The sequence below is a fragment of the Mastomys coucha genome, unplaced genomic scaffold, assembly GCF_008632895.1.
Source record: "Mastomys coucha isolate ucsf_1 unplaced genomic scaffold, UCSF_Mcou_1 pScaffold22, whole genome shotgun sequence".
Lineage (NCBI taxonomy): Eukaryota > Metazoa > Chordata > Mammalia > Rodentia > Muridae > Mastomys > Mastomys coucha.
The window spans coordinates 109,212,504-109,237,869 of NW_022196905.1; the positions used below are offsets into that span (position 1 = coordinate 109,212,504).

The 25,366-nt window shown below is 47.6% G+C and overlaps 1 protein-coding gene across 15 annotated transcripts in view; it reads left to right on the forward strand.

Moving 5' to 3' along the window:
* The window catches only part of Cit (citron rho-interacting serine/threonine kinase), a 172,179-nt gene that overhangs the window by 96,834 nt on the left and 49,979 nt on the right, over nucleotides 1–25,366 (forward strand). For all 15 annotated transcript variants that reach the window (XM_031337593.1, XM_031337594.1, XM_031337597.1 and 12 more), the window contains 6 exons: nucleotides 1,093–1,188; nucleotides 5,151–5,267; nucleotides 6,200–6,309; nucleotides 7,165–7,339; nucleotides 11,820–12,017; nucleotides 23,552–23,605. In XM_031337593.1, coding sequence (XP_031193453.1) covers nucleotides 1,093–1,188; nucleotides 5,151–5,267; nucleotides 6,200–6,309; nucleotides 7,165–7,339; nucleotides 11,820–12,017; nucleotides 23,552–23,605 — 750 coding nt within the window. The remainder of the gene's footprint in view (nucleotides 1–1,092; nucleotides 1,189–5,150; nucleotides 5,268–6,199; nucleotides 6,310–7,164; nucleotides 7,340–11,819; nucleotides 12,018–23,551; nucleotides 23,606–25,366) is intronic.

A 25,366-nucleotide genomic window follows, 5' to 3' on the forward strand; every position in this document is an offset into this window, starting at 1 on the left:
GAGTGAGTTCCAGGACAGCCAGGGCTATACGGAGAAACCCTGTCTCAAAAAACAAAACAAAACAAAAAAAAAACCCCAAACAAAAAACAATACCAAAAAAACAAAAACAAAATTCAAAATAGTATGAAGAGATAAGAACTTGGGGATACCGACCTCCTATGACCTCTGTGGGCCCAGATTCCTGGTTCGGTGCAATCGTATCCACCGTATCCACCGTTAGGGTGCCTATAGTTAACTGGATGCTGCCTTTTGTAAAGGGCTGGTTTATAACACACAGACAGATGAGTTGTAGTTTTCAAATCAATCACAGTTTTGTTTAAGGGCAGAAATCAATAGAAGAAGCAAGAGAGCCTTTGGCTTGGAGCTGTTCACACAACCCCAGCTTCTCTCCTCCTCACAAGTGTGCACCGGCATTTCCGTGGTCATTGTCCGTGTTCCTATTCGCACATGTCACATAAACACTGAATCACATGCCCATGTCCAGCGTTCACATTTCCATAGTCCAGTCATTTACAGTAATCACTCAAAATGCCAGGATTATTTTCATACTTGCTAATTGTAATTGCTTTCCTTTTTGGCGAGGGTTCTTGAGCTATGCTTAATGAACAAGGGAGACCCCCCCATGTTTGTCTCCATGATAAATCAGAACCCCTTTTCTTATTTAAGGCTGATGAACATTAACACCGTAAATAGCCTGAAACTTAAGACAGAGTGGTCTTTGTGCCATGCTTAACCTAATACCCTCTTGTTACCTTTATTTCTCTGTGTAAAGTCAAGCTGCTGCCTCTGTCTTGACCTGTCACACCAACGCATCTCTGATCCCAGCCTCACAGCCCACTGGCTCTGTGTGTGTGTGTGTGTGTGTGTGTATGTGTGTGCATGCATGTGCGCACGTGTGCTTGAAGTCGGGAGAGCCAGGGCCACATAGTGGTGCTGCTTTCCTTCCAAGAGCCTTAGTCTAGTGTTGCAGGGGCAGTGGCTACCTGTTGCCTACATTGCCTGTGGCAGTCATGTTCCCTGTGAGTGTCTCGTGCCTGCGTGCATTGGCATCCTTCCCCGAGCACGCCTGACTGACTGTTCTTTTATGTCCAGGAGCTGGAGGAGAAACATCGGGAGGCTCAGGTGTCAGCCCAACACCTAGAAGTACACTTGAAACAGAAGGAGCAGCACTACGAGGAAAAGATCAAAGTAAATCGACCTCCTCCGTCCTGTCTGACCACCCTGTGCAGCTTCCCTGTAGCCCTGGGCATCTGGGCTTGGCACCTGCTAGAACAAAGGGCAGACCAGGGTGGTGGCTGACCTTTCTGCTCCATGCAAGATTGTCAAGTCTGGAGCTTAAACTATTCTTCATCCTGTATTGTTCCATCTTTTTTTATTTGTTTTTCATCCACTGTGACTAGGGGCATGATTTGCTTAGATTTGGCCATGTTTATCACATTTCATATTTTTTGCTTTTAATTTTCTTTCTGAATCTCTGAATTGGTCAGGTACCCCTTCCTTTTGTTTAAAGTATGTCCTTAGGAGCTTAATTTTCTGAAGATCTGGTGTTGTTTTAAAAATGTGTTTGTTTTATCCTCACTTTTAAATTTTTTTATTTTTTTACTTGTGTGTGTGTGTGTGTGTGTGTGTGTGTGTGTGTGTGTGTGTGTCTGTGTGAGTGAGTTTAGCATGTGGATGTGAGTGCAGTGCCCAAGGAGGCCAGAAGAGGGCGCTGAATCCCCTGGCACTCGAGTTATAGGTGATTGGGAGCCGACAGGGATGCTGGGAATCCACCTCAGGTTCTCCACAAGATCAGAGGGCTCAGTTTTTAGAAATGGTGTATTTATGGTACAAAACACTAACATCCATTATAGAATTTTGTATACGTCTGTCTTTTACTTGGTTCCCATTTCTGGCGTTATCCTCTCTTGTATCTGCTCCCCCTCTTGGTTCCCTTCTCTGAGTCTTCCTTATGCTGTTGTGTTACATATCTCTTTTTGAATGTGCACGTTAGGTTAGCATATTTGTTGGATGTAATAATGTCCACCTCCCATACTTTTTTTAAATATTGTTATCTAAGAATTTGATATTTGTGTATAATCCTGCAATGTATACTGGTCATTTTCACCCCTGCTTTTCCCCAACTCCCTCTGTCCTACTTCTACCTCCTACAATTTAGTCTGTACTGCCTGTGCGCGCACGTTTGTGTGTGCACACGAAAGCATACACACACACGCACACACACACACACACACACACACGCACACGCACACGCACGCCTCATTCTTAGGTGTGCCATGTTCTCCACTGGCTGCTCCAGTGCTCTATGGCTGGCCAGCCCACTCTCTCACTTTTATTTTGAAGCCATTTGTAAGTCTTAGACTTTTATTTTGAAGTCATGTGAAAGTCTTACTATTACCTTCTTGACAATGAACCTCTAAGCTGCCTGCCCCCTTGGTGTTTTCCTCTGCCTAATTCTTTCTAGCTCTTTCTGTGAGCTGTTGGGATGCCCATCTCTTTTAATTTATTCCCACTTGAAATTTATGATATGTTGAGTTCATTGGCACGTTTTTACTCTACCCAGGAAATTAGTATTCAGTATATTTCAAGTATTATTTCTCCATCTTCTGTCTTTTTTACCATTTTGAGAACTTGAATAGACCTGTGCTAGGTCTCCAGGAATCCATCATCTTCCATGTTTTCCTTTTCTTCATCTCTGTGCTATATATACTGCCTTGCTTTCCGCTTTGCTAACTCTCTCTTAACTGTGTCTAAACTGTTGACCAACTAATCTACTGAGGTTTTAATGTCAGCGATTTCTTTTATTTCTAGGAAGATATTCTGTTTGTTTCATTCCCAAGTTTACTAAATTATGGAAGATGATTTTCAATTCTACGTATTTATCTGCAGGTCTGCCTTTCAGTTCTTGAACTGTGGTAGGCAGAGCTGTCTGCTAATTGGCATTTTTGAAGGTTGGCTTTTCACCCCTCTCTTTTTCTCTCTCATGATGTCTGTTCCCTTTCGTCTGTCAGGCTGCCCATTTTCTTTGGAAAATCATTAATGGGAACTTTGGACTTCCGTCTTCTTTCGATGCTTTTAAGGCTATGGAGCCCGAAGCTTAAGTACGTTGGGTTCAGCAAATGCCTCCAGTTAGAAACAGCTTTGTATCTTTCTTAGTGTGCCTCTTCTTGGTTTTTGGTCTGAAATATTTTAATTCTCTTGTCAGCCCTCCCCACCCCCACCCCCTGAGAACTGAGCCTCACTCCTTGTGCATGACTTTGGTCATTATATCCTATGCGATCTCTTCCCTGACCAGACCTTTTAGTTTGAGATTTGTACTGGCTTCCAGACTTTAATGTTTGGAATGAGACTTTATACGGTAATCTCCTAGCCCAAGTACATGATGATGATAACCCCTGTGGAATGCACTGTGTGGTTTGCAAGAGGATAAGTTCCAGTTAAAAGGCATGTTCTGTCTTACATCTCTAACCCCCCACCCCACCCCCATTTTTGTGATCATCTTCCTGCCAGTCAGACCCCGTCAAAGCTGAGATCCTTCCATTCTGGGTGGAGACTTGACCCTTCTGGCCCACATGCAGCTCTTTGCATGACCCATTGCTGCCAAAGTCAAGGTCTGATATTGAAGAGTCATCTTGACCGTGTCTTCCTTTGCATTAGCACCCTGAAGAAAAAGGAGGCCTCCCAAAACTGGGCTTGGTGTGTGTTATGCAGTCTCTGTCCCTCTGGCTAGACAGAACTCCACGTTATAGGCCCCTGGGGAGTGTTCGGAAAAAGCTGTTTCCTTCTGCCTTCTCTACTGGGATCCACACAGGCATCTGCTTGTTAATCTTTTTGCACTGTGTTCTGGTTCCAGCTTGTCTAAGGCCGTCTCTGTCATAGCTCTGGCCGTACCCTGGATCCACTGTGTTCTTGCTTATAATTTTAGAACCACCCTCAGAAATCCAACAGAGCGGTCACTTCGTCATCCTGCCGAGTGCTCTGCTCCTCGTGACCCTGCTCTCAACCTTCCGGTCTCCACAAACGTTCGCTCCTTTTTTCCCCCCACCAGTCAATTCTAGTTTAAAGCCTTCTTTGAAATTTGTTCTTTCCTTTCTCCTGTGGACCCCTTCCCTGCTGACTGGCTCTTTTTTTAGGGATGATGTCCCTAGAAGCTGTAAAGGGCCCCTCACAATAGACATTGTCAGAAAGACATATTTCAAATCCCATCTGTGACCCCAATTCTGGCAGCTTTATTCCCAGACTCCTCTTGTTCTGGATGGCAGTGGGTATCATTCGAAAAGGCAAAATGAGTTCTTTGTGACAAGTAGCATAGGGTTTTGCTTGGTCAAAGGCTCAGGGGACTTCAATAACTTCTTTCCTCTCTGTCCCACTGGGTTTTGGCAGTTGGGAGGGCCTAGTGCCTCATAGAACATTAGACCAAGCTGGTATTTGGTGACACCATTACTGTGTTATTTTTCTTGTTTAGGACTAGAAAGGTGCTCACAGTAGCAGTGTGAGCCTGGAGAACAGAGCATTTCTCTCTCCCTGGGAACAGTGTCTTTTCCCAGGGACTTTTCATCCTGGTTACATCAGAGGAAAACAAGCATCTTCCCTCCCTCTCCTTTATATTATCTTCCCCACCCACATCCTGCTGGGCAATGGCTTCTTATCCCTGGCTGTGTCAGAACACCAGCCTCAGTCACCCAGACTTACCCCGGCCCTTCAGCTCCTCTCTTTCTGAGACACATGGCTTGGGAGGATCCAGAATCCACTTTGTATAAATTAGGAGCAAGGCATGTTCCGAAAACTACTGGTGTATTGGCCAAGAAAAATACCCACAGGTAATGTAACGTTCTCAAATGCTAGGTGCTTCCCTCTACAGGACTAGGTGCTGACCCATACGCTCTCCCTCTCTTCTCCCCCTCCCTCTCTTGTACATGCACTGGTCTTTGGAGCTGTCGACTTTACAGTAGGCCCCTCATTCCTGGTCACCTAATTTTTGGCTCATGGCAGCCACACTCACACCCGCACCTCATCTTGATGAATAGACTCTGTTTGGGTTTCACCTTCCCTTGGAGTCTGGAGCCTCTGGGCCTCTGCTGCCTCACCTCCTTCCTTTCCCCCTCCCCCAGCTCAGCTTCCTGGGATATTTACATCTTCTGTCTCCATAGGTGTTGGACAATCAGATAAAGAAGGATCTGGCCGACAAGGAGAGCCTGGAGAACATGATGCAGAGACACGAAGAGGAGGCCCACGAGAAGGGCAAGATCCTCAGTGAGCAGAAGGCGGTGGGTATTAAGACAAACCACGCCAACTTCCCAGGAAGGGGTTATGGGTGAGGCCAAGAGTCACCCTGTTTTATCTGGTAACATGTTCTCTCCATGACATCCTATGAGGTTTATAGGTATCAGCAAGCCTTCTCGGAAACAGCTTCCTGTCTCAAAAGAACAGTGTTGGATTTATGAATCTGAATGGCTCCCTGCTGCACTGTGGTCTTTCAGACTGACTCTGGACCTACTGGGTGGCCCCCAGTCTCCCACCTTGCTCTTTTTTAAAATTTCTAGTTTCTCTCCCTTCCAACTTAAACTTGCTGGGCATGGTACTGGTCTGTGATGCTTGTAAATCTGTATTGTCCTAGACCCCCACTAGGGCTTTCCACCCCAGAATTCCCAAGGGAAGGACTGGGGACATAGCTCAAGTGCTTGCCTTGCATGGGTAAGGATGCTGGGCTTGGTGCCCTTGTGCTCCAGTCTCTCTAAGGGAGGGTCCTGCCCACCTTCTATTTAAGCCTACACCCACTTTCCTCCTCCCCCAACTCCTACTGTTGAATAAGTTAGGAAAATGCAAATATAGAGGAATATGATATATATGTACCTGTATGTTCAGGTCAGAAGCTCCTGAAGACCCAGGTTATATACACAGGACACTGGGATGTAGAGGCCTGCTTCTGTGTGGGATGGCGGCCTCCCACATAGGTCCCACCGTGTGTTTTTGACACAGGCCACTTAGTGAGAAGACCCTGGTTTCAGTTGGAAAAACAGCTGAATACCATCTGCTGGGCAATGACACCTGTGACCTTCAGGGTACCTCCTTGTGGCTCCTCTCACTGCCTCTGGCCAACCTGTGGGTTTCTAAGGAGATTTTCACTTTGGCTCCCGCGGTCCACCTTAGCCCCTCTCTCATGTGACCGTTCACGTGTGAGGTGTCTCCTGTGTTTCAGATGATCAACGCAATGGATTCTAAAATCAGATCCCTGGAGCAGAGGATTGTGGAGCTGTCGGAAGCCAACAAGCTTGCAGCCAACAGCAGTCTCTTCACCCAGAGGAACATGTAAGCATGCTTCCCCGCACTGTGCCACCTGGCGCAGAAAGTCTGTTCTTTTGTCTGATGGGACTCCCAACTGGTTCAGTCATGTGCACGCCTCGGCCCAGCCTTCCTGTGCACACCTGTGTAGTTTTACTGTCCTCTGAAGGGCCTCCATCCTGAAGCTCCCTGAGTCCCGTACTCTAAGTAGCTCACAGCCACATTGGCTCTTAGCCAGCAGGAGGTGGCCTCCTCCTGTGCAGCCATCTTTCAGCTGTGCCTTCTGCTGGAGGGAGCAAGGGTGACTGGACTCATGAGTGCTCTGGTCTTCCTACCAGAAGGAGTCCATTCCTCAGGAAGGTTTATCCTTCTAGAGATCTGTGAGAACATTCCCATCTTAACCCGAACCAGTCGCATAGGCTGCTCCGAGGACTTGGTTTTGATACTTTTTCCAGTTGGTTGGATGGAGAGGGAGCCCTCACAGAGTTCTAGAAAGACCAAGATTCTTTCTCTCCATGGCAGTGCCTTTCATAGAGCATACATTACAAGCTCTGAGGAGGACACCTCTTCTCAGAGGAGACCTCTTGCTTCTCTGTAAACAAGATCAAAAAGAGAAAAATGAAAAGGTCTGCTGAAGGCCAGGCACGGCAGCATCTGTTGCTTGACCTTAATCCACTCAGAGCGGATGGCTGGAAGGGTCCCGGCTCCTCACTCGATGAGCCTGCATCAGGGCAGGGCTAACCTTCGGGTGTCTGTGAGCCTACATCAGGGTGGGGTCCACTCACTGAAGATGTCCCTTCTCACTCCATCTGTCTGTTGTCCCAAGGAGGCATGTTCACCTCTGATAATCCTCTCTGGATACCCCCACCCTACCCCTACCAGGAAGGCCCAGGAAGAGATGATCTCAGAACTCAGGCAGCAGAAATTTTACCTGGAGACACAGGCTGGGAAGCTGGAGGCCCAGAACCGAAAGCTGGAAGAGCAACTGGAGAAAATCAGCCACCAAGATCACAGTGACAAGAGTCGGCTGCTGGAGCTGGAGACAAGGTTGAGGGAGGTGAGATGAGGGGTGGTCCCTGGAGAGTTTTGGTGGAGCAGGAAGGGGGTGCGGAGGGGGAAGCCAGTCCCTGAGTCAGCCACCTTCCAAGGGTAAGTCAGCACACAGAGGAGGTGACTAAGAATAGCGACTGGGCCCTGTGGTTTCGGGTTCAAATACACTTCTACTTGTTACCAGTTTAGAAAATAGTATTGTATGTATATGCAGATGCATATTTACACACGACCCAGCATGCCTGTGGCAGTTGGAGGACAACCTTTGGGAGTTTGGTTTTCTCCTACCATTTAAGCTCTGGGGATCAAACTCGGGTTGTTCAGGCTTGGCTGCAAGCCCTTTAACCTTTTGAGCCCTCTTGCTGGCCCCATAGCTGTCTGTTCATAACTAGTAAGTTCATGTTTCACCTATGAAGTGTCAGTGGTGATGTTTCTCCCTTTTAGAGCTATGCAGGGGGCTGTGTAGATTGATGCATCTGTCCAACAGTGGCTGAACAGTTAGCTCCCCCTTCAGCAGGACTTAATGAAGACCACAAGATGTACAGTACAGACAGGGGGCTGGTTACAGGCCTACTACTGGGGCAGAGGTGTCCTAATGATGGGAGATGAAAAGACAGCCAGGCTTCGTTTGCCTGATGCAGGGAAACTGGGCAAATGCAGGCTTTACAGAGGAGGATGCATCAAGGCTTGGGGACAGTTCCTCGAAACCAGGAAGTTAGATGCAGCTGCCCATTGTGGGTTTGTTAAGGACCTACTGTATATCAGTTATTAGCCAGGGTACACTGTGCTATATCAGATGAGTGTTCCTGACCTTTGGTGCATATCCAGTGAGCTGACCCTAAACTAGCAAGATTGGAAAGCCATTCTTTCAAGTGAGACACCCAGGCAGGTATGAGGATAGTGTCTCATGCAGGGCAGACACACATACTTATGATGGGGTTTGTGGAAGAGCATAATTCTCTTTCTTAAGGAAGAGACTGCGATGGAGAGGGGGTCCTCACAGCTACAGATACGGGCTCCAAAGACAACATAATCCCGCTTCCAGGGGCTGCCAAGGTCTGGGTCCCTCTGTTAGCATCACACAGAACATCACACAGAGCATCTTATAACATGCATCAGCTTTCTACTGCAAGTTCTCCAAGACAGAGACAACCCTGGCTCAGCCTCCTGGGGGCTACCACAGGCGAGAGCCACAGAGCATGGTTTAATTGCTTTTTTAAAATGGAATTTGAAAGGGGAATTTGTAGTTAATTTTTAAAGTTTCCTCCCTTCCTTCCCTTGATTTTTTTTTTAAAGATTTATTTATTTATTATATGTAAGTACACTGTAGCTGTCTTCAGACACACCAGAAGAGGGCATCCGATCTCATTATAGGTGGTTGTGAGTCACCATGTGGATGCTGGGACTTGAACTCAGGACCTCTGGAAGAGCAGTCCGTGCTCTTACCCACTGAGCCATCTCTCCAGCCCCCCTTCCCTGATTTTTTTTTTTTTAAACAAGTGCTCTGTATGACTGCCGTCCTCCTTGGAGTGTGGGAACTGATCCCACTTGAGCCCTCCAGGCTATACTTCATTCTTCCCAGAAAAGTCAGCCGTAGGAGTGTCGGTGCAAATAACCCAGACAGACGCTCTCAGCCTGGGCACAGCCGCTGTCTTTTTCTTTCCTTTCCACATCAATCCATCCATCTGTCTGTCTGTCTGTCTTACTGAGCCTACACTGTGCAGTAGCTCACCCGGGAAGCCAGAGTCCTCGGGGAAGCTTGTTGGTGGTGGTTCTTTCTTGAATAGTTCACCACTTTCCCCCACCTCCAGGATGACGGGAGAAACTTAAAATGTTTCATAAGAGGCTCAGGGCTCTGTATTCTCCCTAGGAGTTTTGGAGTTTAGCTCTAAATAGAACAAGGCCAGTCCGTCTTCTCTGGGTGACATGCTGGTACTGAGATTCAGGGCAGAGGCCTCAACCTCAAGTCTGCTCTGCCTTAAAGGGCCCTGAGCTTTCTCCATAGCCTCTGTGCACAGTGGTAGCTCCTTCTATGGCCCCTCGGGGCTTCTGAGCACTTGCTAAGTGCCCAGCATTCACCTACCTGATTTCTCCTTGATTCCCTCTTACTCGTGCCTCCTGGTTTTGCCAAAGGACATCTGGGGAGTTTGGGGGCTTGCTGGTAGAGTCTTAGCCTGCTCTGACAGCTGGCATTTTAATGAGACAAACAGTAAGACATCATGTTTGCAAACACAAACTCCCACCATGCTGCCTGGGTTCGAACGCCAGCCACTGCCATGTTTTTATTTTGTTTTTTTTAAAAGCTGTGTAACATTTGCATAATTGTCTGATCTCTTTGAGAAGCAGTTTGCTTATCTGTAGAGCAGAGGTAATGGTGACAGCTCGTTCTTCAGATTCTCGGGGAGCTGCTTTGAGCGACCCTAGTACTGTTTTAAGTAGTGTTTTCTGTGGTCACATCATCTTGTTACTGTCACTTAAGGGTCTTGGACTGCTTCCTCTCACTAGCATATTAAGGGCTGTCAGGTCTGGATCGGCAACCAGGCCTTCCTCTTGAGTTTTGGAGCCTTTGTTACAGAAGACTGTAGACCTCCACACTGGAGTGTCTCCCGTGGGGTTAGTGTTGAATTTCCCACCTTTTCCTTCACACCAGCTCTTCTCTTCCTCTTGTGTACTGGAGTCACTGACCTTGCTCCCTGTGAGATGCCTGTTTGGACACACCAAAGACACTTAACTCTCCTCTGTCCCTTGTTCCCTGCTCTATCCCAGTTAGCCACAGGTTTTGTTGGCTCAATCTTTTGCAATTCCTTCTTCTCTTTGCTCTGGGGAGCTGGGACTTGGATGTCACCTTTTCTGAAGTTCCTCCTCTGCTGGGTGTGGCACCCTGTATCCCACTGTTGTCAGCTCTTGTAGATAGCCCTGTGAGGACAACAAACGTTGCTTACTCATTTGGCATGGTCCTGGAATGGCTTTGTCCCTGCTGTGGTCTTGCTTACTTCCACACCTCTTTCCTTGACTAAAAAAAAAAAAGTTTCAGTTGAATTTGACCAGGCCTTGTGCATGCTAGGTTCACGAAAAATCCTGTGTAGTGTCTCCAGCACTTTTACCATCTGATTTGGCTCCTGTCAATTATTTTTATGATTTTTTTTTTTTGTTTTGTTTATGTTTGTATGTGTATCATGCACTTGCAGTACCTGCAGAGGCCAGAAGAGGGCGTCAGATCTCCTGGAACTAAAGCCTCTTGCTTTGCCCTTCCATCTAAGTCCATCTCACTGAGCTTGCCCTGCTGCCCTGGTACCTGGGCCTTTGGTGTCCAGGTGTGCTTTGTATTGGTCTGTACCTCCCAGGGCTGGTGGAGGATGTCATATCACAGGGAGCTGGATGGTTCCAGGTTGTGCTGAGCTGCCCCTGATGTGGGTGCTAGGATCTCAGGTCCTATGCAGGAGTCAGCTGTTGTACCTCTGCTGTTTGTACGGCAGTTTTCCATGTCCCCACCCGACCATCACACTTGACTGCAGATGGGGACTTTCGTCTGGATCCTCAACTTGAAGGCACAGACTGTCTTTCCTCTCCATATCTCCTCTACACAGAAATAGCTCATTAAAATTTCCTTAAATGAATGCATAAAACATCAAGTAGAAGGATAGATGTTCGGGCAGATGGAAGGAAGGGTGCTTACCTCAAAACATGACATTATTGCAGGCTACCTAATGGGAATAAATCAGCATGAGAAGTCTAGAAGCAATAGCATCCAGCCTATTGTGGCATTTGTGTTCTGACTATGAAGGTGTCTTTGTTACTAATAGATGTTATTTCCATCCATTTACCTTTAAATTTTCTTCTCATCAGGTGGTTCATTAGGTTTCATCCAAGACTCCCTCCCTCGTCTGTCTTGTCTTCCTATGGAAGCCTTCCTAAGCATCTGAGTAAGGGATGGCCAGTAGGGCATGGGCTCTAGGACTCCGCTCACTGTAGCTGCCCAAATGCCTTTCAGAAGATAGGGAAACATTTGCATAGAACCTCTGTGCATCTCATGTGTGTGATCCCACAGGGAACACCACTGCTATGCAGTTGTTCTCTAAGAAGCTATGCTGGCGGGGTGGTAGTGGGGCAAACTTTAGCCTCAGCACTTAGGAGACTGATCTGTGAGTTCAAGGCCAGCCTGATCTACAGAGCAAGTTCCAGGATAGCCAGGGCTACACAGAGAAACCCTGTCTGGAAAAAAAGCAGCAGCAACAGCAGCAGCCATACTGTCCTATGTAGGGGAAGACGACATTTCTATGCATGTACAGGTGTGGTCAGTCTCTCTCTAAATATTTTCAGTCTGTGGTTGAATGAGCCCATGGGAGAGTTATATCTATCAGAGCTATCGACTTCTGTGAAGCCCAAGCATGCCCCCCTTTGCCCAGGCTTAGCTGTTGGACCCAAGAGCAAGTTAAAGCTGCAGGCTTTGCCTCTACAGCCTACCGAGCATGTTAACCCCTCTGCAGGTCAGCCTGGAGCATGAGGAGCAGAAGCTGGAGCTGAAGCGGCAGCTCACCGAGCTGCAGCTGTCCCTGCAGGAGCGGGAGTCCCAGCTGACGGCCCTGCAGGCCGCCCGGGCAGCCCTGGAGAGCCAGCTCCGACAGGCGAAGACAGAGCTGGAGGAGACAACCGCTGAAGCGGAGGAGGAGATCCAGGCACTCACGGTGAGTCTGCAAAGCGTCTCCAGCAGGTTCAGGAGGTCTTAACCGTAATGAGAGTAGGCGCCAAGTATCTTTGTTTACTCTTTAGAGATGTCAGGAGAAAGGAGGGGGAAAAAGTTTCCTGGGTGTGGATGGTGGGTGGAAAAATAGCTTGTGTAGAGAGAGTTTCTCCTTTGTTGGAATTAATATACTAGCTCATCTGGGAAGATCCTCCCTCCTGTGCGCTTGAAAAATTCCTCCTGTATTTATCTGTTGTTCCTCTTTTCAAGAAAGTCATTGTTACACATAAGGTTCATTTCGGCTAGAGTCTGTGTACTTGGGTCTTCTACTTTGGTTTTTAATAATTAGAAGAAAAATTAATAATTTCTGTCCCACAGTCATCTTCTTCCAAGACCCTATTCCTGGGTCTTGTTTTTGTTCTTTTTTTTTTTTTCTTTGTTCCTGCTTGGTCCTTTTAAGGTGTGTTTCTGCTTTATGTCTTTATTTTATTTTACTTTATTTTGTGGATGTTTTCAGATGAGGACTTGTTGCGTAGTCCTGGGTGGTCTTAAATTTATACCCCCCTATCTGCTTCCCAGTTGCTGGGATCCCAAGTGCATACTCCCATGTTTTCTAGGTTTTTCTTTCTTTCCCCTTTAGGTTTAGGTTTATTTAGTAGTAAGTGTGTCTGTGTGAATCTAGGCTGTGTGAGTGCAGTACCTACAGAGGCCAAAAGAGGGTGTCAGAGTTCCTGGAGCTGAGGTTGCAGGATATTGTGTGAGCCACCAGACATGGTGCTCGAACCAACTTTGGGTCCTCTAGAACTTGGTTATCTGGAATTGCAGGACACACTCTTTGCCCATGAGCCATTTCTCCAGCCTCCTTCATGTTTGTTATGCTTTTGGTATGATCTCTGTGGGAAAAACTCTCCTAAATGAGAGGTAACTCTCTCCAAAAGCAACCTATCAACTTACTGTTTCTGAGTGACAAGTTTACCGAGCTGGAGAGAGCCCTCCTTTGGTTGAACGTGGGAAGACAGCGCTGGCCTCACATCTCCATTCTTTCTGGAAGACTTTTTGGCCATTCCCACCACCAGCAGCGACCATTCTACAGGGACCAGGGATTGCTCCAGGATGACAAGCAGAACTCACAGTGGCTTCCCTGTGAACGCCGATCCTCAGCTTCCAGAGCAAGATGTACCTGCTGAGTTGACCAGGATGCTCTGGGTGGGTGACCCTGACATCTCCCACTTCAGGACAGCCTACTTAGAGGACCCCATTACTGAGGGCTGGAGAGACAGCTCCATGGTTAAGAGCACTTGCTTCTATTCCAGAAGACCCGCATTTGGTTCCCAGCACCCATATTGGGTAACTCCCAGTTCCAGGGGATCTAATGCCCTCTTCTGGCCTCCACAGGCACTGCAAGCCCCTGTTTCCCGCCCCACCCCCACCCCCCCAACATATACACAGAAGTAAAGATAAAATGAATCTTTAAGGAAAGAAAGCAAGCCCTGTTACTTTTGGAAGGCTGCATGGTGGGCACAGACTCTGAAAGTGGAATGAGCTTTAGTGGCTATATTAGACATGCCCACACATTTCTCATAGTAACACACTGTTCCTGCCAAGCAGATGGGCACAGTCATGCCTGCTGGTCAGGGTGCCCTTTCCTGTGGGCAGGGCACAATGCAGCTGATTTATTCAGTAATTTTTTTTAATGGGTGTCTTATCAATTCCAATCCCACATGGATGCTGGCCCTATCTACACCAGCTAGCTGGTCTTTCTGCATCTCTCAGAGTAGAGTTAATTTCTATAGGTCTTTAGCATGGGCTCTTTATGACTTAGCTTGTTTGAAAGGTAAGTTTTGTGTGTGCGTATCTTTAAACTAGTTTTATTCTTACAAGTTGCCTCCTGTTGTTGGGTTTAGGAAATCCCATCATTTAAACAAGATTGAGAATGTGATGTTTTAGGGGTGAGCTCTTGTGGAGACCAGTGAAGGCTGGAACGGCTTGCAGGATATCGGTGATAGAGTACCTCCTAAAAGGAAATCCTGTGCAGCCTTGGTTTTCTGGGACTTAGGCCAAGCATGGATATTGATCGAGCCCTAAAGTTCTATCATCTCTCTGAGAATACTCATTATGATGCCATGTGTCCCCAGTATCTAGTTTTGGGGGAAAAAAACCAGATAGTGATGCCATCTCTTTGTTTATGCTCTGCTTTGAGAACAGTTTTAAAGTAGTTTGGCAAGATTTAAAGCTGGACGCAATGAGATTGAAGAGGCATACAGAAAGTAGGTGCACGGAAGACGAAACAGGGCAAGGAAGGCGACGGAAATGGTCTCTAAGGAGTGTGTGCCAATGGGAGAACCACTGTTATTGAATGCATTTGTGTTGCCTACTTTCCCCCTGTGTGAGCATCCGAGCTCTGAAACGAGCAGAAAGACATCAGAGTTAATCCATGGATGATGAGCACTTGCTGTGTGCCTGACACTGTGACGCTAGCCCTCTCCCCTAGGGGATCATCTCATGATTCCTTTTTCTCAGCAGTGCCCAAAGAGGAGACATGGATCTCACTGCTCCGTGGGGACCAGGAGAGCAGGCAGCGAGTGGCCATGCATCTTCCTGTGCCCCTGTTTGGACGGAGGAGGACATAAAATAGAGCGTGCGTCACCACCGTTTATCTGTGGGAAATGAGTCCCTTAAATCCTGCCCTGCTGCTGTGTGGAGTGTGCCGAGTCTCCTGGCTGCTTGAATCCTTGCACGGCAGCTAGTCACGACTTAATTTAGTTGGATGAGATCACTGCTTCCAAGAATCTTTACAAAGAAACAAAACAAAACAAAAGCCTTCACTTGGTCTAAAATCTCAGGCTCTCTCACTCTCTCGCATGGAACATAGGCTTTGCTCAAACTCATGGGAGAAAAAACCAGGCTGGCCAGAGGCACCCCAGTCTGAGAGGGCTTGAGGCCACACAGGAGATCTGTCCTGTGGGTCAGGCAGCTGTTGGCAGAGCTCTTGGGGAGTCCCCTCCAAATGCTTCCATTACTGTCCTAGGGAAGTGCCACCTCCCAATGTGTTTCCATTCTAGTCCATTCCAAGGCCCCTCGCCTTTTTTTTTTTTTCTCTTCTTCCCCCTCCTTGACAGGGTCTCAGACCTGGTTCTGGGCAGCATGGGGCTGCCAAGTAAAGGTCTTGGTTGACTTGGGAAATTGCCATAAATGCATACTTTACTCCTTTCTCTTTGTTCAAAGCCCCCATTCAGATCCAACATGAGCATCAAACAAGTTAGATCAGTTGGATCTAACACAATCTCTTAGGAGGTCGGTGAGGTGAGCCTCCCGGCAGGATGTTTTTATCAGTAGAAAGGAATTGGTCAAATTATTATTGCTTAATTCAAAGAGGCGGTCAACTCCCAAGCTCGGAGGGGAGCAGTTTACCTGGTGTGGCCTCCATCCCGGGACAAGGTATATGGAACCCAGTTACGTTCTGGTTCTCCATTGAAGGAACTTGGTGGGAACAGCTGGGGGCCCTTGTGCCTGCTCTGCCCCCATCCTCTCTTTACACATCCTGTTGATTGCTTTTGCACTGAAATTGGCCGAGACTGAGTCAAGGCAGGCACCTGCAGTTGAGTTAAACTGTAGCAGAGCCACGCTCCTGAATTTTCTGTCTGCATTTGATCCAGAGGATGGCGCCGTCCCTTAATGTGAGGCAGAGTGTGTTCTGGATGTCAGAGTTATTCTGAATAGCCCGGGAGAGAAGGGGCGAGCGTCTGTATGCACCAGCATGGCTTCGTGGGTGGCTCTGTGGTCCTGACCCCATGTTCCTTTACCCATTTGGTCAAGAGATTTTGGCTGAAGAGTAAGGAGCCAAAAGCTAGGCACTAATGAAAAGATCCTGATCACTGCGCAGCGCGATTGCGGAGCCCAAGCCATTGCCTTTGATTTGTTGGAGTCATTGATCAAACAGGCTCTCATTCCTTCACACAAACATCAAGCCTCGTATTTAATTAGTCAGCTGTTGGCATAATAGCCGAGATGGGAACTTGGGGCATGAAAGGGCCGAAAGGATAGAGGCCTGCAGGCTGTGGGTTCCGGAAGGCAGGCACCCAAGCACTGTCCTCCTGTGCTGCTGCTCCCTGCTGTCCTTCACTCTTCCTGCTGTAGACGTTATTTAATCCTGAGCCGGGGCATCCGCCCCGCCTTTGATTATTCAGTTCCTGGATAAAAAACACACACAACTTTCATTATTTACAATAACCCTTAAGCAGCACAGGAGCTGGGCAGCTGCCTACCCTCCATGTTGTTAGAATCTACTTTCCTATCGATTGTAAGTTATCACTTACAATGTTTCATCTGGACTGTCTTAACTCCAATTGGCCAGCCCTCAGGGCCACATTCTCTTGACTCCTAACCCATGGTGGCTTCAAAGTTCTTATATCCAGGAACTAAATGATCAAAGATGGGGTAGAAACCCAGGGTTGGGATTAAATAATTTCAATATCTTTCACTGTGGTTCCTTTCCCTATAACTTTGTTTCCCACCGGGTGGTGGTGGCGCACACCTTTAATCCCGGCACTTGGGAGGCAGAGGCAGGCGGATTTCTGAGTTCAAGGCCAGCCTGGTCTACAGAGTTCCAGGACAGCCAGGGCTACACAGAGAAACCCTGTCTCGAAAAACCAAAACAAAAACAAAAAAAGCCTTTGTTTCCCCACTTACTGAGCATGTGAAGACTCCAGGAGACAGCCAGAGAGTGTCACTGGCCCCTGGACCAGGCAGGTTGTGATCTGCTCAGCCTTTGTCATTACCACCCAGCCTCTAGCTCTGGGCTTCCCACATGGGCCTGGGGACCCTGCAAGCTCCTGAGGTTTGGATGTTTTCAGAATAATGTTGTCTGATTGACATATTTCACTGTGCTAACATCTTCACTTTCCGGGGCCCTGATAATGTTTAGAGCATAGATATTTCCTGTAACCCAGTGGTTTCATTGGCCGAATCCAAAGCTTGTCTTAGGTATATCACCGTATCTGGATGTATGTTGTGTGTTTCCCTCCTCCCAGTTTAAAGGAAACATAACTCAAACTATTTCAGTTTTTAAACAAAGATTTATTACTTTTTATTTTGTGTTTTATGGGTATTGCATCTGCATGTAAATCTGCACTATGTGTGTGTAGTACCTGAGGAAGCCATAAGAGGGAGCTAGATTGCCTGAAAGTGGAGTTACAGATGGATGGTTGTTGCCCAGTAGGTGCTGAGAACAGGATACTGGTCCCCTATAAGAACAAATGCTCATAACTGCTGAGCCCTTTCTCCAGCCCCTCTTACCAGTTCCTTTAGGGATCAGCTGGGTGGTTGTTAGAGCTGGTGGTGCCTCCGCCGACACCCACGAGGGACCACCTTCCTGTTTTTTTTTTTAAAAGATTTATTTATTTATTATATGTAAGTACACTGTAGCTGTCTTCAGACACCCCAGAAGAGGGCATCAGATCTCATTATGGATGGTTGTGAGCCACCATGTAGTTGCTGGGATTTGAACTCAGGACCTTCGGAAGAGCAGTCAGTGCTCTTACGCACTAAGCCATCTCTCCAGCCCACAGCTTCCTGTTTTGTAGTCATCGTCCCCAGCAATGATTGATAGAGCCATACTGTTAGCAGCTCAGTACATTCTGCCCCAGAGAGAGCTGGCATTGGATGTGTCCGAGTGGTCCAAAGGCCCCATCGTGGTGAGTTTAATGAATCATCCAGGACTGAGGTTTCAGATTCCAATGGGGCAGTTAGATGAGGTTTTAATGGTATAGAGTTATTGGAGTCTTTGCTGTTAATAAGAAATTATAACACGAAAGAAAGCTTCTACAAGCCTTAGCTTAGAAGGAACTGACACTACTCTCAGAGATAGAGACAGAGAGAGACAGAGACAGAGAGAGACAGAACATGCAAATACGTATGGTGTGTGTGTCTATGCTTGTGTGTATGTGCATGTGTCTTTGCATGTATGTTGTGTGTGTACATGTGCGTGTGCCTGTGATGTGTGCACAAATTTGTGCTTGTGTGGGGGTGACCTTGTGTCTGCTTGTGTGAGTATGCACATGTGTGTGTATATGTGTGTGTACATGTGATGTGGAGGCTAGAGGTCTGAATCAGGTGTCTTCCATTGTTCGCCACTTTATTTTTTCCCCTATTTATTTATTTATTTATTTTGAAATAGTGTTCCACTAAACTTGCAGCTTGTCTGTTGGCTAGACTGGCTAGCCAGTATGTGCCTTGCATCCTCCTGTCTTGGCCTCCCCAGGGCTGAGGTTCCGGATGTGTCCTCTGGTGCTCAGCATGTTAGGTATGTGCTGGAGAACAAGCTCATGTGCGTGCACTTAACCACGGCAGCTCCCCAGCTTCATTTGCATATTTCCTATAGTAATGTTTGCCCTAGGAGGGCATATTTATTTAAGTAGATCAAACTGGCTTGTAGACCAAAAGTGCCTATTTTAAAACAAATGAACCAACCTGCCAACCTTGCTGACCCCTGCTATAGAGGAGATTGACTTAAGATAGAGCCTTCCTGTTGTCCACCTTGACCATGGTGTGGATTGGAGGGTTGGGGGTGGTGCGGTTCTCGGGGTCAGGCTGGGCTTTGTCATAGGCTGCAAGTGGGATTTCAGCAGTAGTAAGTAGTAGTAGACTTTGTTCTGAAGCTGCATAAATGTTCTCCTCACCCAGCGAGCTGGTCTCTGTTGATGCTGGTATATTCACTCATCATCCTAGTACTGTCACAAGTGTTTAAAGAGAAACAACTGATTCGGGGTCACAGTTTTGATGACTCTTGTCTGTGATTGGGCCTATGGCAAAGTAGCACATGGTGGACACAAATTCTTACCATGTGAGCAAGGTGCAAGGGGGATGGGGGAGTAGAGTCAGGACCCACCATTTCAAGGCCATGACTTCAAGGACCTCCCTCTAGGCCTACAGCTACAAGTTTCTGTTTGTCATCGTCCTGCCTGAAGGACTCCTCTATAGTGCTGATCTGCAGGGGAGACTTCCCCCTCGCTCCGTGCACGCCAGTGGCAGCCATCATTTCCTCCTCACTGGGAGAGATACTTTTGCTAAAGAATGCTAGGCAAATGGATTTTTGTTGTTGTTGTTTTCTGTTGCAGTGTTTAAAATGCTGTCCTCTCCTCAGGCTCATTCCTCCCCGACACCATCAGAGGACCTGAGTCTCTTGTCACTCTGTCTGTGCCACTTAAGATTTTTGTTTTTGTCAACCTGACCCAAGCCAGGGTTATCTGGGAGGTGGGAGCTTCAAACTAGAATATGTTCCCATCATTCTAACCAGTGTGCAAGAGTGTGGGCAGGCCTGTCGGGGAGCGTGTTCTTGATCACTGCCTGATGTGGGAGGGCCCAGCCTACTGTGGGCGGTGCCATCCTCTCGGCAGGTGGGCCTGGTTGTATAAGAAAGCATGGCTGGCTGACTGAGCCTTGGGAAGCAAGGCTGCTTCAATTTCTGCCTCCAGCTTCTACCCACCTTGAATTCCTGCTCTGGCTTTCCTTTCTTTCCCAAGTTACTTTTGGTCATGATGTTCTATCACAGCGATAGGAACTCTTCCGAAGACGGTCTGGTCTCCAACTGGGGAGTCTAGTACAGCAACTGCAGACCAGAGAAACCACTCCACCCAGGTCTGGCTTGGTGGACCAATGACTTCGTTAGGGTTACTTGTAGGAACGTGGGCAGCTTATGGGCGGCCATACCATTGCGTTTCCTCCTCTCGTCCATCTCTTACTGCTGTGCACTGTCAAGGAAGCCTTTCCCTTTCTTTCCCTTTCCTGTGCTCCGTGAGCCCCTCCCCGCCACCTTCACACACACACACACACACACACACACACACACACACACACACACACACACACACACACGCGCGTGCGCGCGCGCTGCTCTGTGTGTGATGGTCTTTCTCTCTCAGGCTTGTTTGATGAGTTTCTTATTGCTGGTTTTAAGCAGTTTGATGGTGATGTGCTTAAGAATAATTGTCTTGGTGTTTCTTTTTTCTTTTTAAAAAAGATTTATTTATTTATTTTATGTATATGAGTACACTGTCGCTGTCTTCAGACACACCAGAAGAGGGCGTCAGATCTCATTACAGATGGTTGTGAGCCACCATGTGGTTGCTGGAATTTGAACTCAGGACCTTTGGAAGAGCAGTCAGTGCTCTTACCTGCTGAGCCACCTCTCCAGCCCCTGTCTTGGCGTTTCTTAGGCTTGGATTTGCTGACGTTTTTGGACCTGTGGGTTCATAGCTTTTAGCAACTGTGGACATTTGTGACCAGTTCTTACAGACTTTCTCCCGCTCTCTCCTGAACTCCCTCAGTCTCCAGTTAATGCGGATTCTGCTCTCAGCTGTCTGTCAGCTGTCATTCTCTCTCTCTCTCTTTCTCTCTCTCTCTTTCTCTCTCTCTGCAGTTCTCTTGTTGGTTTTAAAGGTTTGTTGTTGTTTTGTTTTGTTTTTGTTGGTTGCTCTCGTGTTTTATCTTGGATAGTTTCTTGTGCTGTTTCTTCGGGTGTGCTAATCTCCTAACCTGTCTCTAACTATTGTAAATGTCTAGGGAAATGGACATTAGAGAGAACATTATAGTTCTAATTTCTTTAGTTGCCTGATAGACATTTATAGAGAATACGTTTTTCTTTTTAAGAAAAGGACTTCTTAAGCTGAGCAGTGGTGGCACACGCCTTTAATCCCAGCTCTTGGGAGGCAGAGGCAGGCAGATTTCTGAGTTAGAGGCAGCCTGGCCTACAGAATGAGTTCCAGGACAGCCAGGGCTACACAGAGAAACCCTGTCTCAAAAACAAAAACAAAATGAAAAAAAAAATTTTTTTGTTTGTCCGCTCCTCTCTCTCTTTCTGTCATGACCTGGTGTCTGTCTCTCCTCCTCTCTGTTGTGACCTGGTGTCTGTCTGTCTCCACTCCTCTCTGTCATGACCTGTTGTCTGTCTCCACTCCTCTCTGTCATGACCTGGTGTCGTCTGTCTCTACTCCTCTCTGTCATGACCTGGTTTCCCGCGCTATTTCTCCCTTTTCTTGCTTTGTTGTTTCAAACACTGACCACAACTCAGAAGAAAAGTACATTTTCCTTGCAGTCCAATGCAAGAAGGAAATAGAGTCATTTTTGAGGTTGATTTCCAGAACCTCTCACCTATACCTGAATTAGCACATGTTCAAGACCCTTGTATGCAATGGCCCGAACCCTGTGCGGTCCTCTTCTAAATGGTGTGAAGAAGAGGAAGCTGTGTTGTCTCAAGAATATGATGAAGAAAGCCCATGTTTACAGTCAGTACCAATCGATGCACACCCTACCCCACCCTCACCCCCACCCCTGTGATAAAACACAATGACGAAGCCACTTGGGAAGGGAAAGGTTTCTTTGATCCTATGGTTTGTAGGATGCCCCCACATCCTGGGAAGTGGAGGCAGGAGCTAAAGCTGAGGCCATGGAGGAGTGCTGCTGACTGGCCTGCTCTCCTCGGCTTGCTCTGCCTGCCCAGGCATGGCGTCAACCCAGTGACCAGGGCTTACCTACCCTATCACTTAACCATGAAATGTACCACAGACTTGCCTGCAGGCAAATCTTACAGAGACATTTTCTCAGTTGAGGTTCCCTCTTCCTAAAGGACTCTAGCTTATGTCAAGTTGACACAAAACCAGCCAGCACGTCCCCCAGAATGTTCTCTGTCTGTGGATGTGTGGATGCAGACCCCCATGCCCCCCCATACAAAGGGTCACTACCTGTATTCCACGGATTCTAAGCTGACTCACCTCAGGGTGCATCTTAGAGACATGGCTACACACGGACATGCCAGGGTTTGACTGATTGTACTTTTTCTGAATGTTACATAAAGTAGGGTCAGCTGACACTGTTGTACTGGCTGGATTATAGATCTGAATCAAAGCTTTGAAGTCTGGGCTCACCTTTACCAACAAAGCGCATTGTCTTCTGTCAAACCTTTCCTGTCTAGTGGAATGCAATGGAAAGACAGAATCTCTCCTGATGTGCTTGCTGCTGGGTCACAGTCCAGGGCCCCCTGTTCTGCCCACTCAGCTCCTTTTGGCTTGTCATGTGTCAAGCCCTTTCTTTCTACTGTCTGCCTTCATCAGAATGAAGGCACAGGCTACATATATGTATGTCATATGTTGGCATATGTTAGCACTGATAGGATGTGTGTCAGTTAGCTTTCTATTACTGTGACAAAATACCCAAGTTATTCAACCTGAGGAAAAGAAGTCACGGGGCGTTCATGGTACCTGGGATTCTAGCTCATGATCACTCAGCTATACCATGGCTTAATGGTGTCAGAGGGCATGTGGTGGGGGGCTGCTTATTTCTGGCACAGGTTGGGGGGCGGTGAGAAAGTTCAGAGTTCCAGTAGCTTTTTCAAGTGCCTCCCATGGCTTAAGGCCATGTGCCTTAAAGGCTTTGCCACCTCCTGTTAATGCCACAGACTGATAGGCAACTCTTGAACACGGAAGCCTCTGGAGGACATTTAAGATCCAAAGTATAGGGGCTGGAGAGATGGTTCAGCAGTTAAGAGCACTGACTGCTCTTCCAGAGGTCCTGAGTTCAATCCCCAGCAAGCACATGGTGGCTTACAACCATCCGTAATGAGATTTGATGCCCTCTTCTGGAGTGTCTGAAGACAGCAACAGTGTACTTATTTATAATAATAAACAAATCTTTAAAAAAAAAAAAAAAGATCCAAAGTATAGCAGCAATACTGCTGTCTTAGTGTAGCGTTGCCTCAGGAAGGTCTGATCCTCACTTCCTGGTCAGTGCAAGGTCTGTGAACCCTCACTTCCTGGTCAGTGCAAGGTCTGTGAACCCTCACTTCCTGGTCAGTGCAAGGTCTGTGAACCCTCACTTCCTGGTCAGTGCAAGGTCTGTGAACCCTCACTTCCAGGTCAGTGCAAGGCCTGTGAACCCTCACTTCCAGGTCAGTGCAAGGTCTGTGAACCCTCACTTCCAGGCCAATGTGACATTTTATGAATCTCGGCAGCTTTAATTCTTAAAAAGTCTCTGCTTTTTTTTTCCTGACATTGTCGTGTGTGTGTGTGTGTGTGTGTGTGTGTGTGTGTGTGTGTGTGTGTCTGTCTGTCTGTCTGTCTGTCTGTCTGTCTTTCTTCTAAACTGTGAGGGGGTCAGTTGGAGGCAAGGCTACTCATATTTTCAGAACTGGGGTCCTGTTTCGGGGCAATGAAGAGGAGTAAGCACATTTCTCTTCCCTGCCCTCCCCAGCTCTCCCTGGTGTTAATGTCAACATGAAATGATGCCTGGTGCTCATGAAATGATGCCTGGTGCTCACGGAGTGGTCCAAGTAGCTGTACTCACTTCATGCAGCTCCGTGTGGCCTGCTACCTATTGCTGAGGCCGGGGATGAGCTGATTAATTGGTTCTCTGCGAAGCAGATACTAGGGCTGCTGCGGCAATGCACCTGGCTTTTCAAGCAAACTGCCGCTTTCTCTGTTTGGCGCTTAGCGTGTAAAATTGCATTCTTCCTTATGAGACATTTGTAATGCACCTCTTACCTTTCAGGCACATCGAGATGAAATCCAGCGCAAATTCGATGCCCTTCGCAACAGCTGCACTGTGAGTATAAAGATACTGAGGAAGGGCAGAGTAAAGCAGAGAGGGCAGAGGGGGTCTTGGGTTTCCTGTGCTACTGATTGATTTTCCACGCTCTTGTAGCTTGAAGACCATAATGCTTTGTTCTGTTTTAGTTTCTCAGGGGGCTACCCGTTCCAAAGATGTTAAAACCATTTAGGTTTGGGAGGGCCAGACAGCTGAAATGGTTAAGAATCAGATGATTCTAGGTGTTGGGGGCACACACCTGTAAAGGTAGCTGAGTTGGGAGAAGGGAGAAATCGAGGCAAGACTGGGCTACAGAGTGGAAATGTAACTCAAACTAGAAAGCCAAAGCCATTTATTCTTCACCCTCACTAATACCCTGTGAACAGACCCGCCAGCTTCAACAAGGCTCCTGGGGCGGCTCAGCCCCTCCCTAGTGTGAGAGGAGGGTCCAGGGCCCATCCAGGCAAGAAACTGTCTAAATGCCAGGGACTGACATTCCATGTGGCTTCTCCAACTGGTGGCCTCTGCCAAGAAGAAGGGCCAATTAGTTCTCCTGTGGACCAAGAAAATGTATCTTCCAAGCCGAGAAAAATCTGCTTTTTTAATATGCAAATTCACAACCTAGGACCCTCGTGGGTAACATCACTTCTGCATTGAGCACCCTCAGCAGACAAGCCTCAGTCACAGGTTACATAATCTCGTCAAGTCAGTGGAAAAGCAGGCTCTATTTTTGATGAAAATGAAGGACAGAAATAGGCCCCTTTGAGGAGATGGGGACGCTCTCCTTATTTGTGCTTCCGTGCCTTTGGTCTTTTTGTGGCTCTCTCACTTTCTCCATCGCTCCTCAGTGGTCCTATCCCTGCTTGTACTATTTACATCTGTGAATTTCCAGAAACGGCCCCTCCCACACGTGTGTGCATCTATCTGTCAGACTTCGAAAGGACCCCTTCCTGACTAACTGGGGCATTCGGTCTTGGGTGCACTCCATCAAAGTTTGCACCTTAGCTACCCACAGTCTAGCCACATCATAGACAGCTGCAGGATGTCTCTGCCCATAGGCGGCTCCCACGGCTCAGCTGTGGGCTCTTGCCTGTGGACCTGGCACTAGTCTGCTCCCTTTTGGTTTCTTTAGTGTTTTCAGTGTGTGACAAGGACCCCAGCGTGGCTCATTCACCCCTGGTGGGCGTGCAGATCTTTCCAGGAGGAATTAAGCCATTAGGGAAGGTCTCTGTACAGGTCCTTTGGTGGCTGTAGGCACTGATCTCTGGTGACCAGGGGTGGAACTGCTAGGTCGTGAGACACGCTTGTGTTTGTTAGGTGGTTTGGTCTATAGGTCTGGATGTGGCAGGGAATGGGCCTGCCTCCGGATACCTGTCAGCTCCCTGCTCCCGCTTCCTTAAGGAACTGGTGGATTCTGATCCTGTTCTTGGCCATCTAGTACTTTTGCACCAGTGGTTTGCTTGTGTCACACACACATGCTTATGAGTGACCACAGAGTAACATGGGTCCATGTAGCCCAGGCTGACCTTGAACTTGCTCTCTGCTGCCCTAGCCTCCCAAGTACTGTAATTTCAGGCAAAGGCCACCATTCTGTCCCTGGAATCCTTTGCAATATACTTAAATATCTTTTAGAACAAGGGGCCTACAAAGAGAAAGATTGATAGATTTAGTCAATAAAAATATAACTATCGCCGGGCGGTGGTGGCGCATGCCTATAATCCCAGCCCTTGGGAGGCAGAGGCAGGTGGATTTCTGAGTTTGAGGCCAGCCTGGTCTACA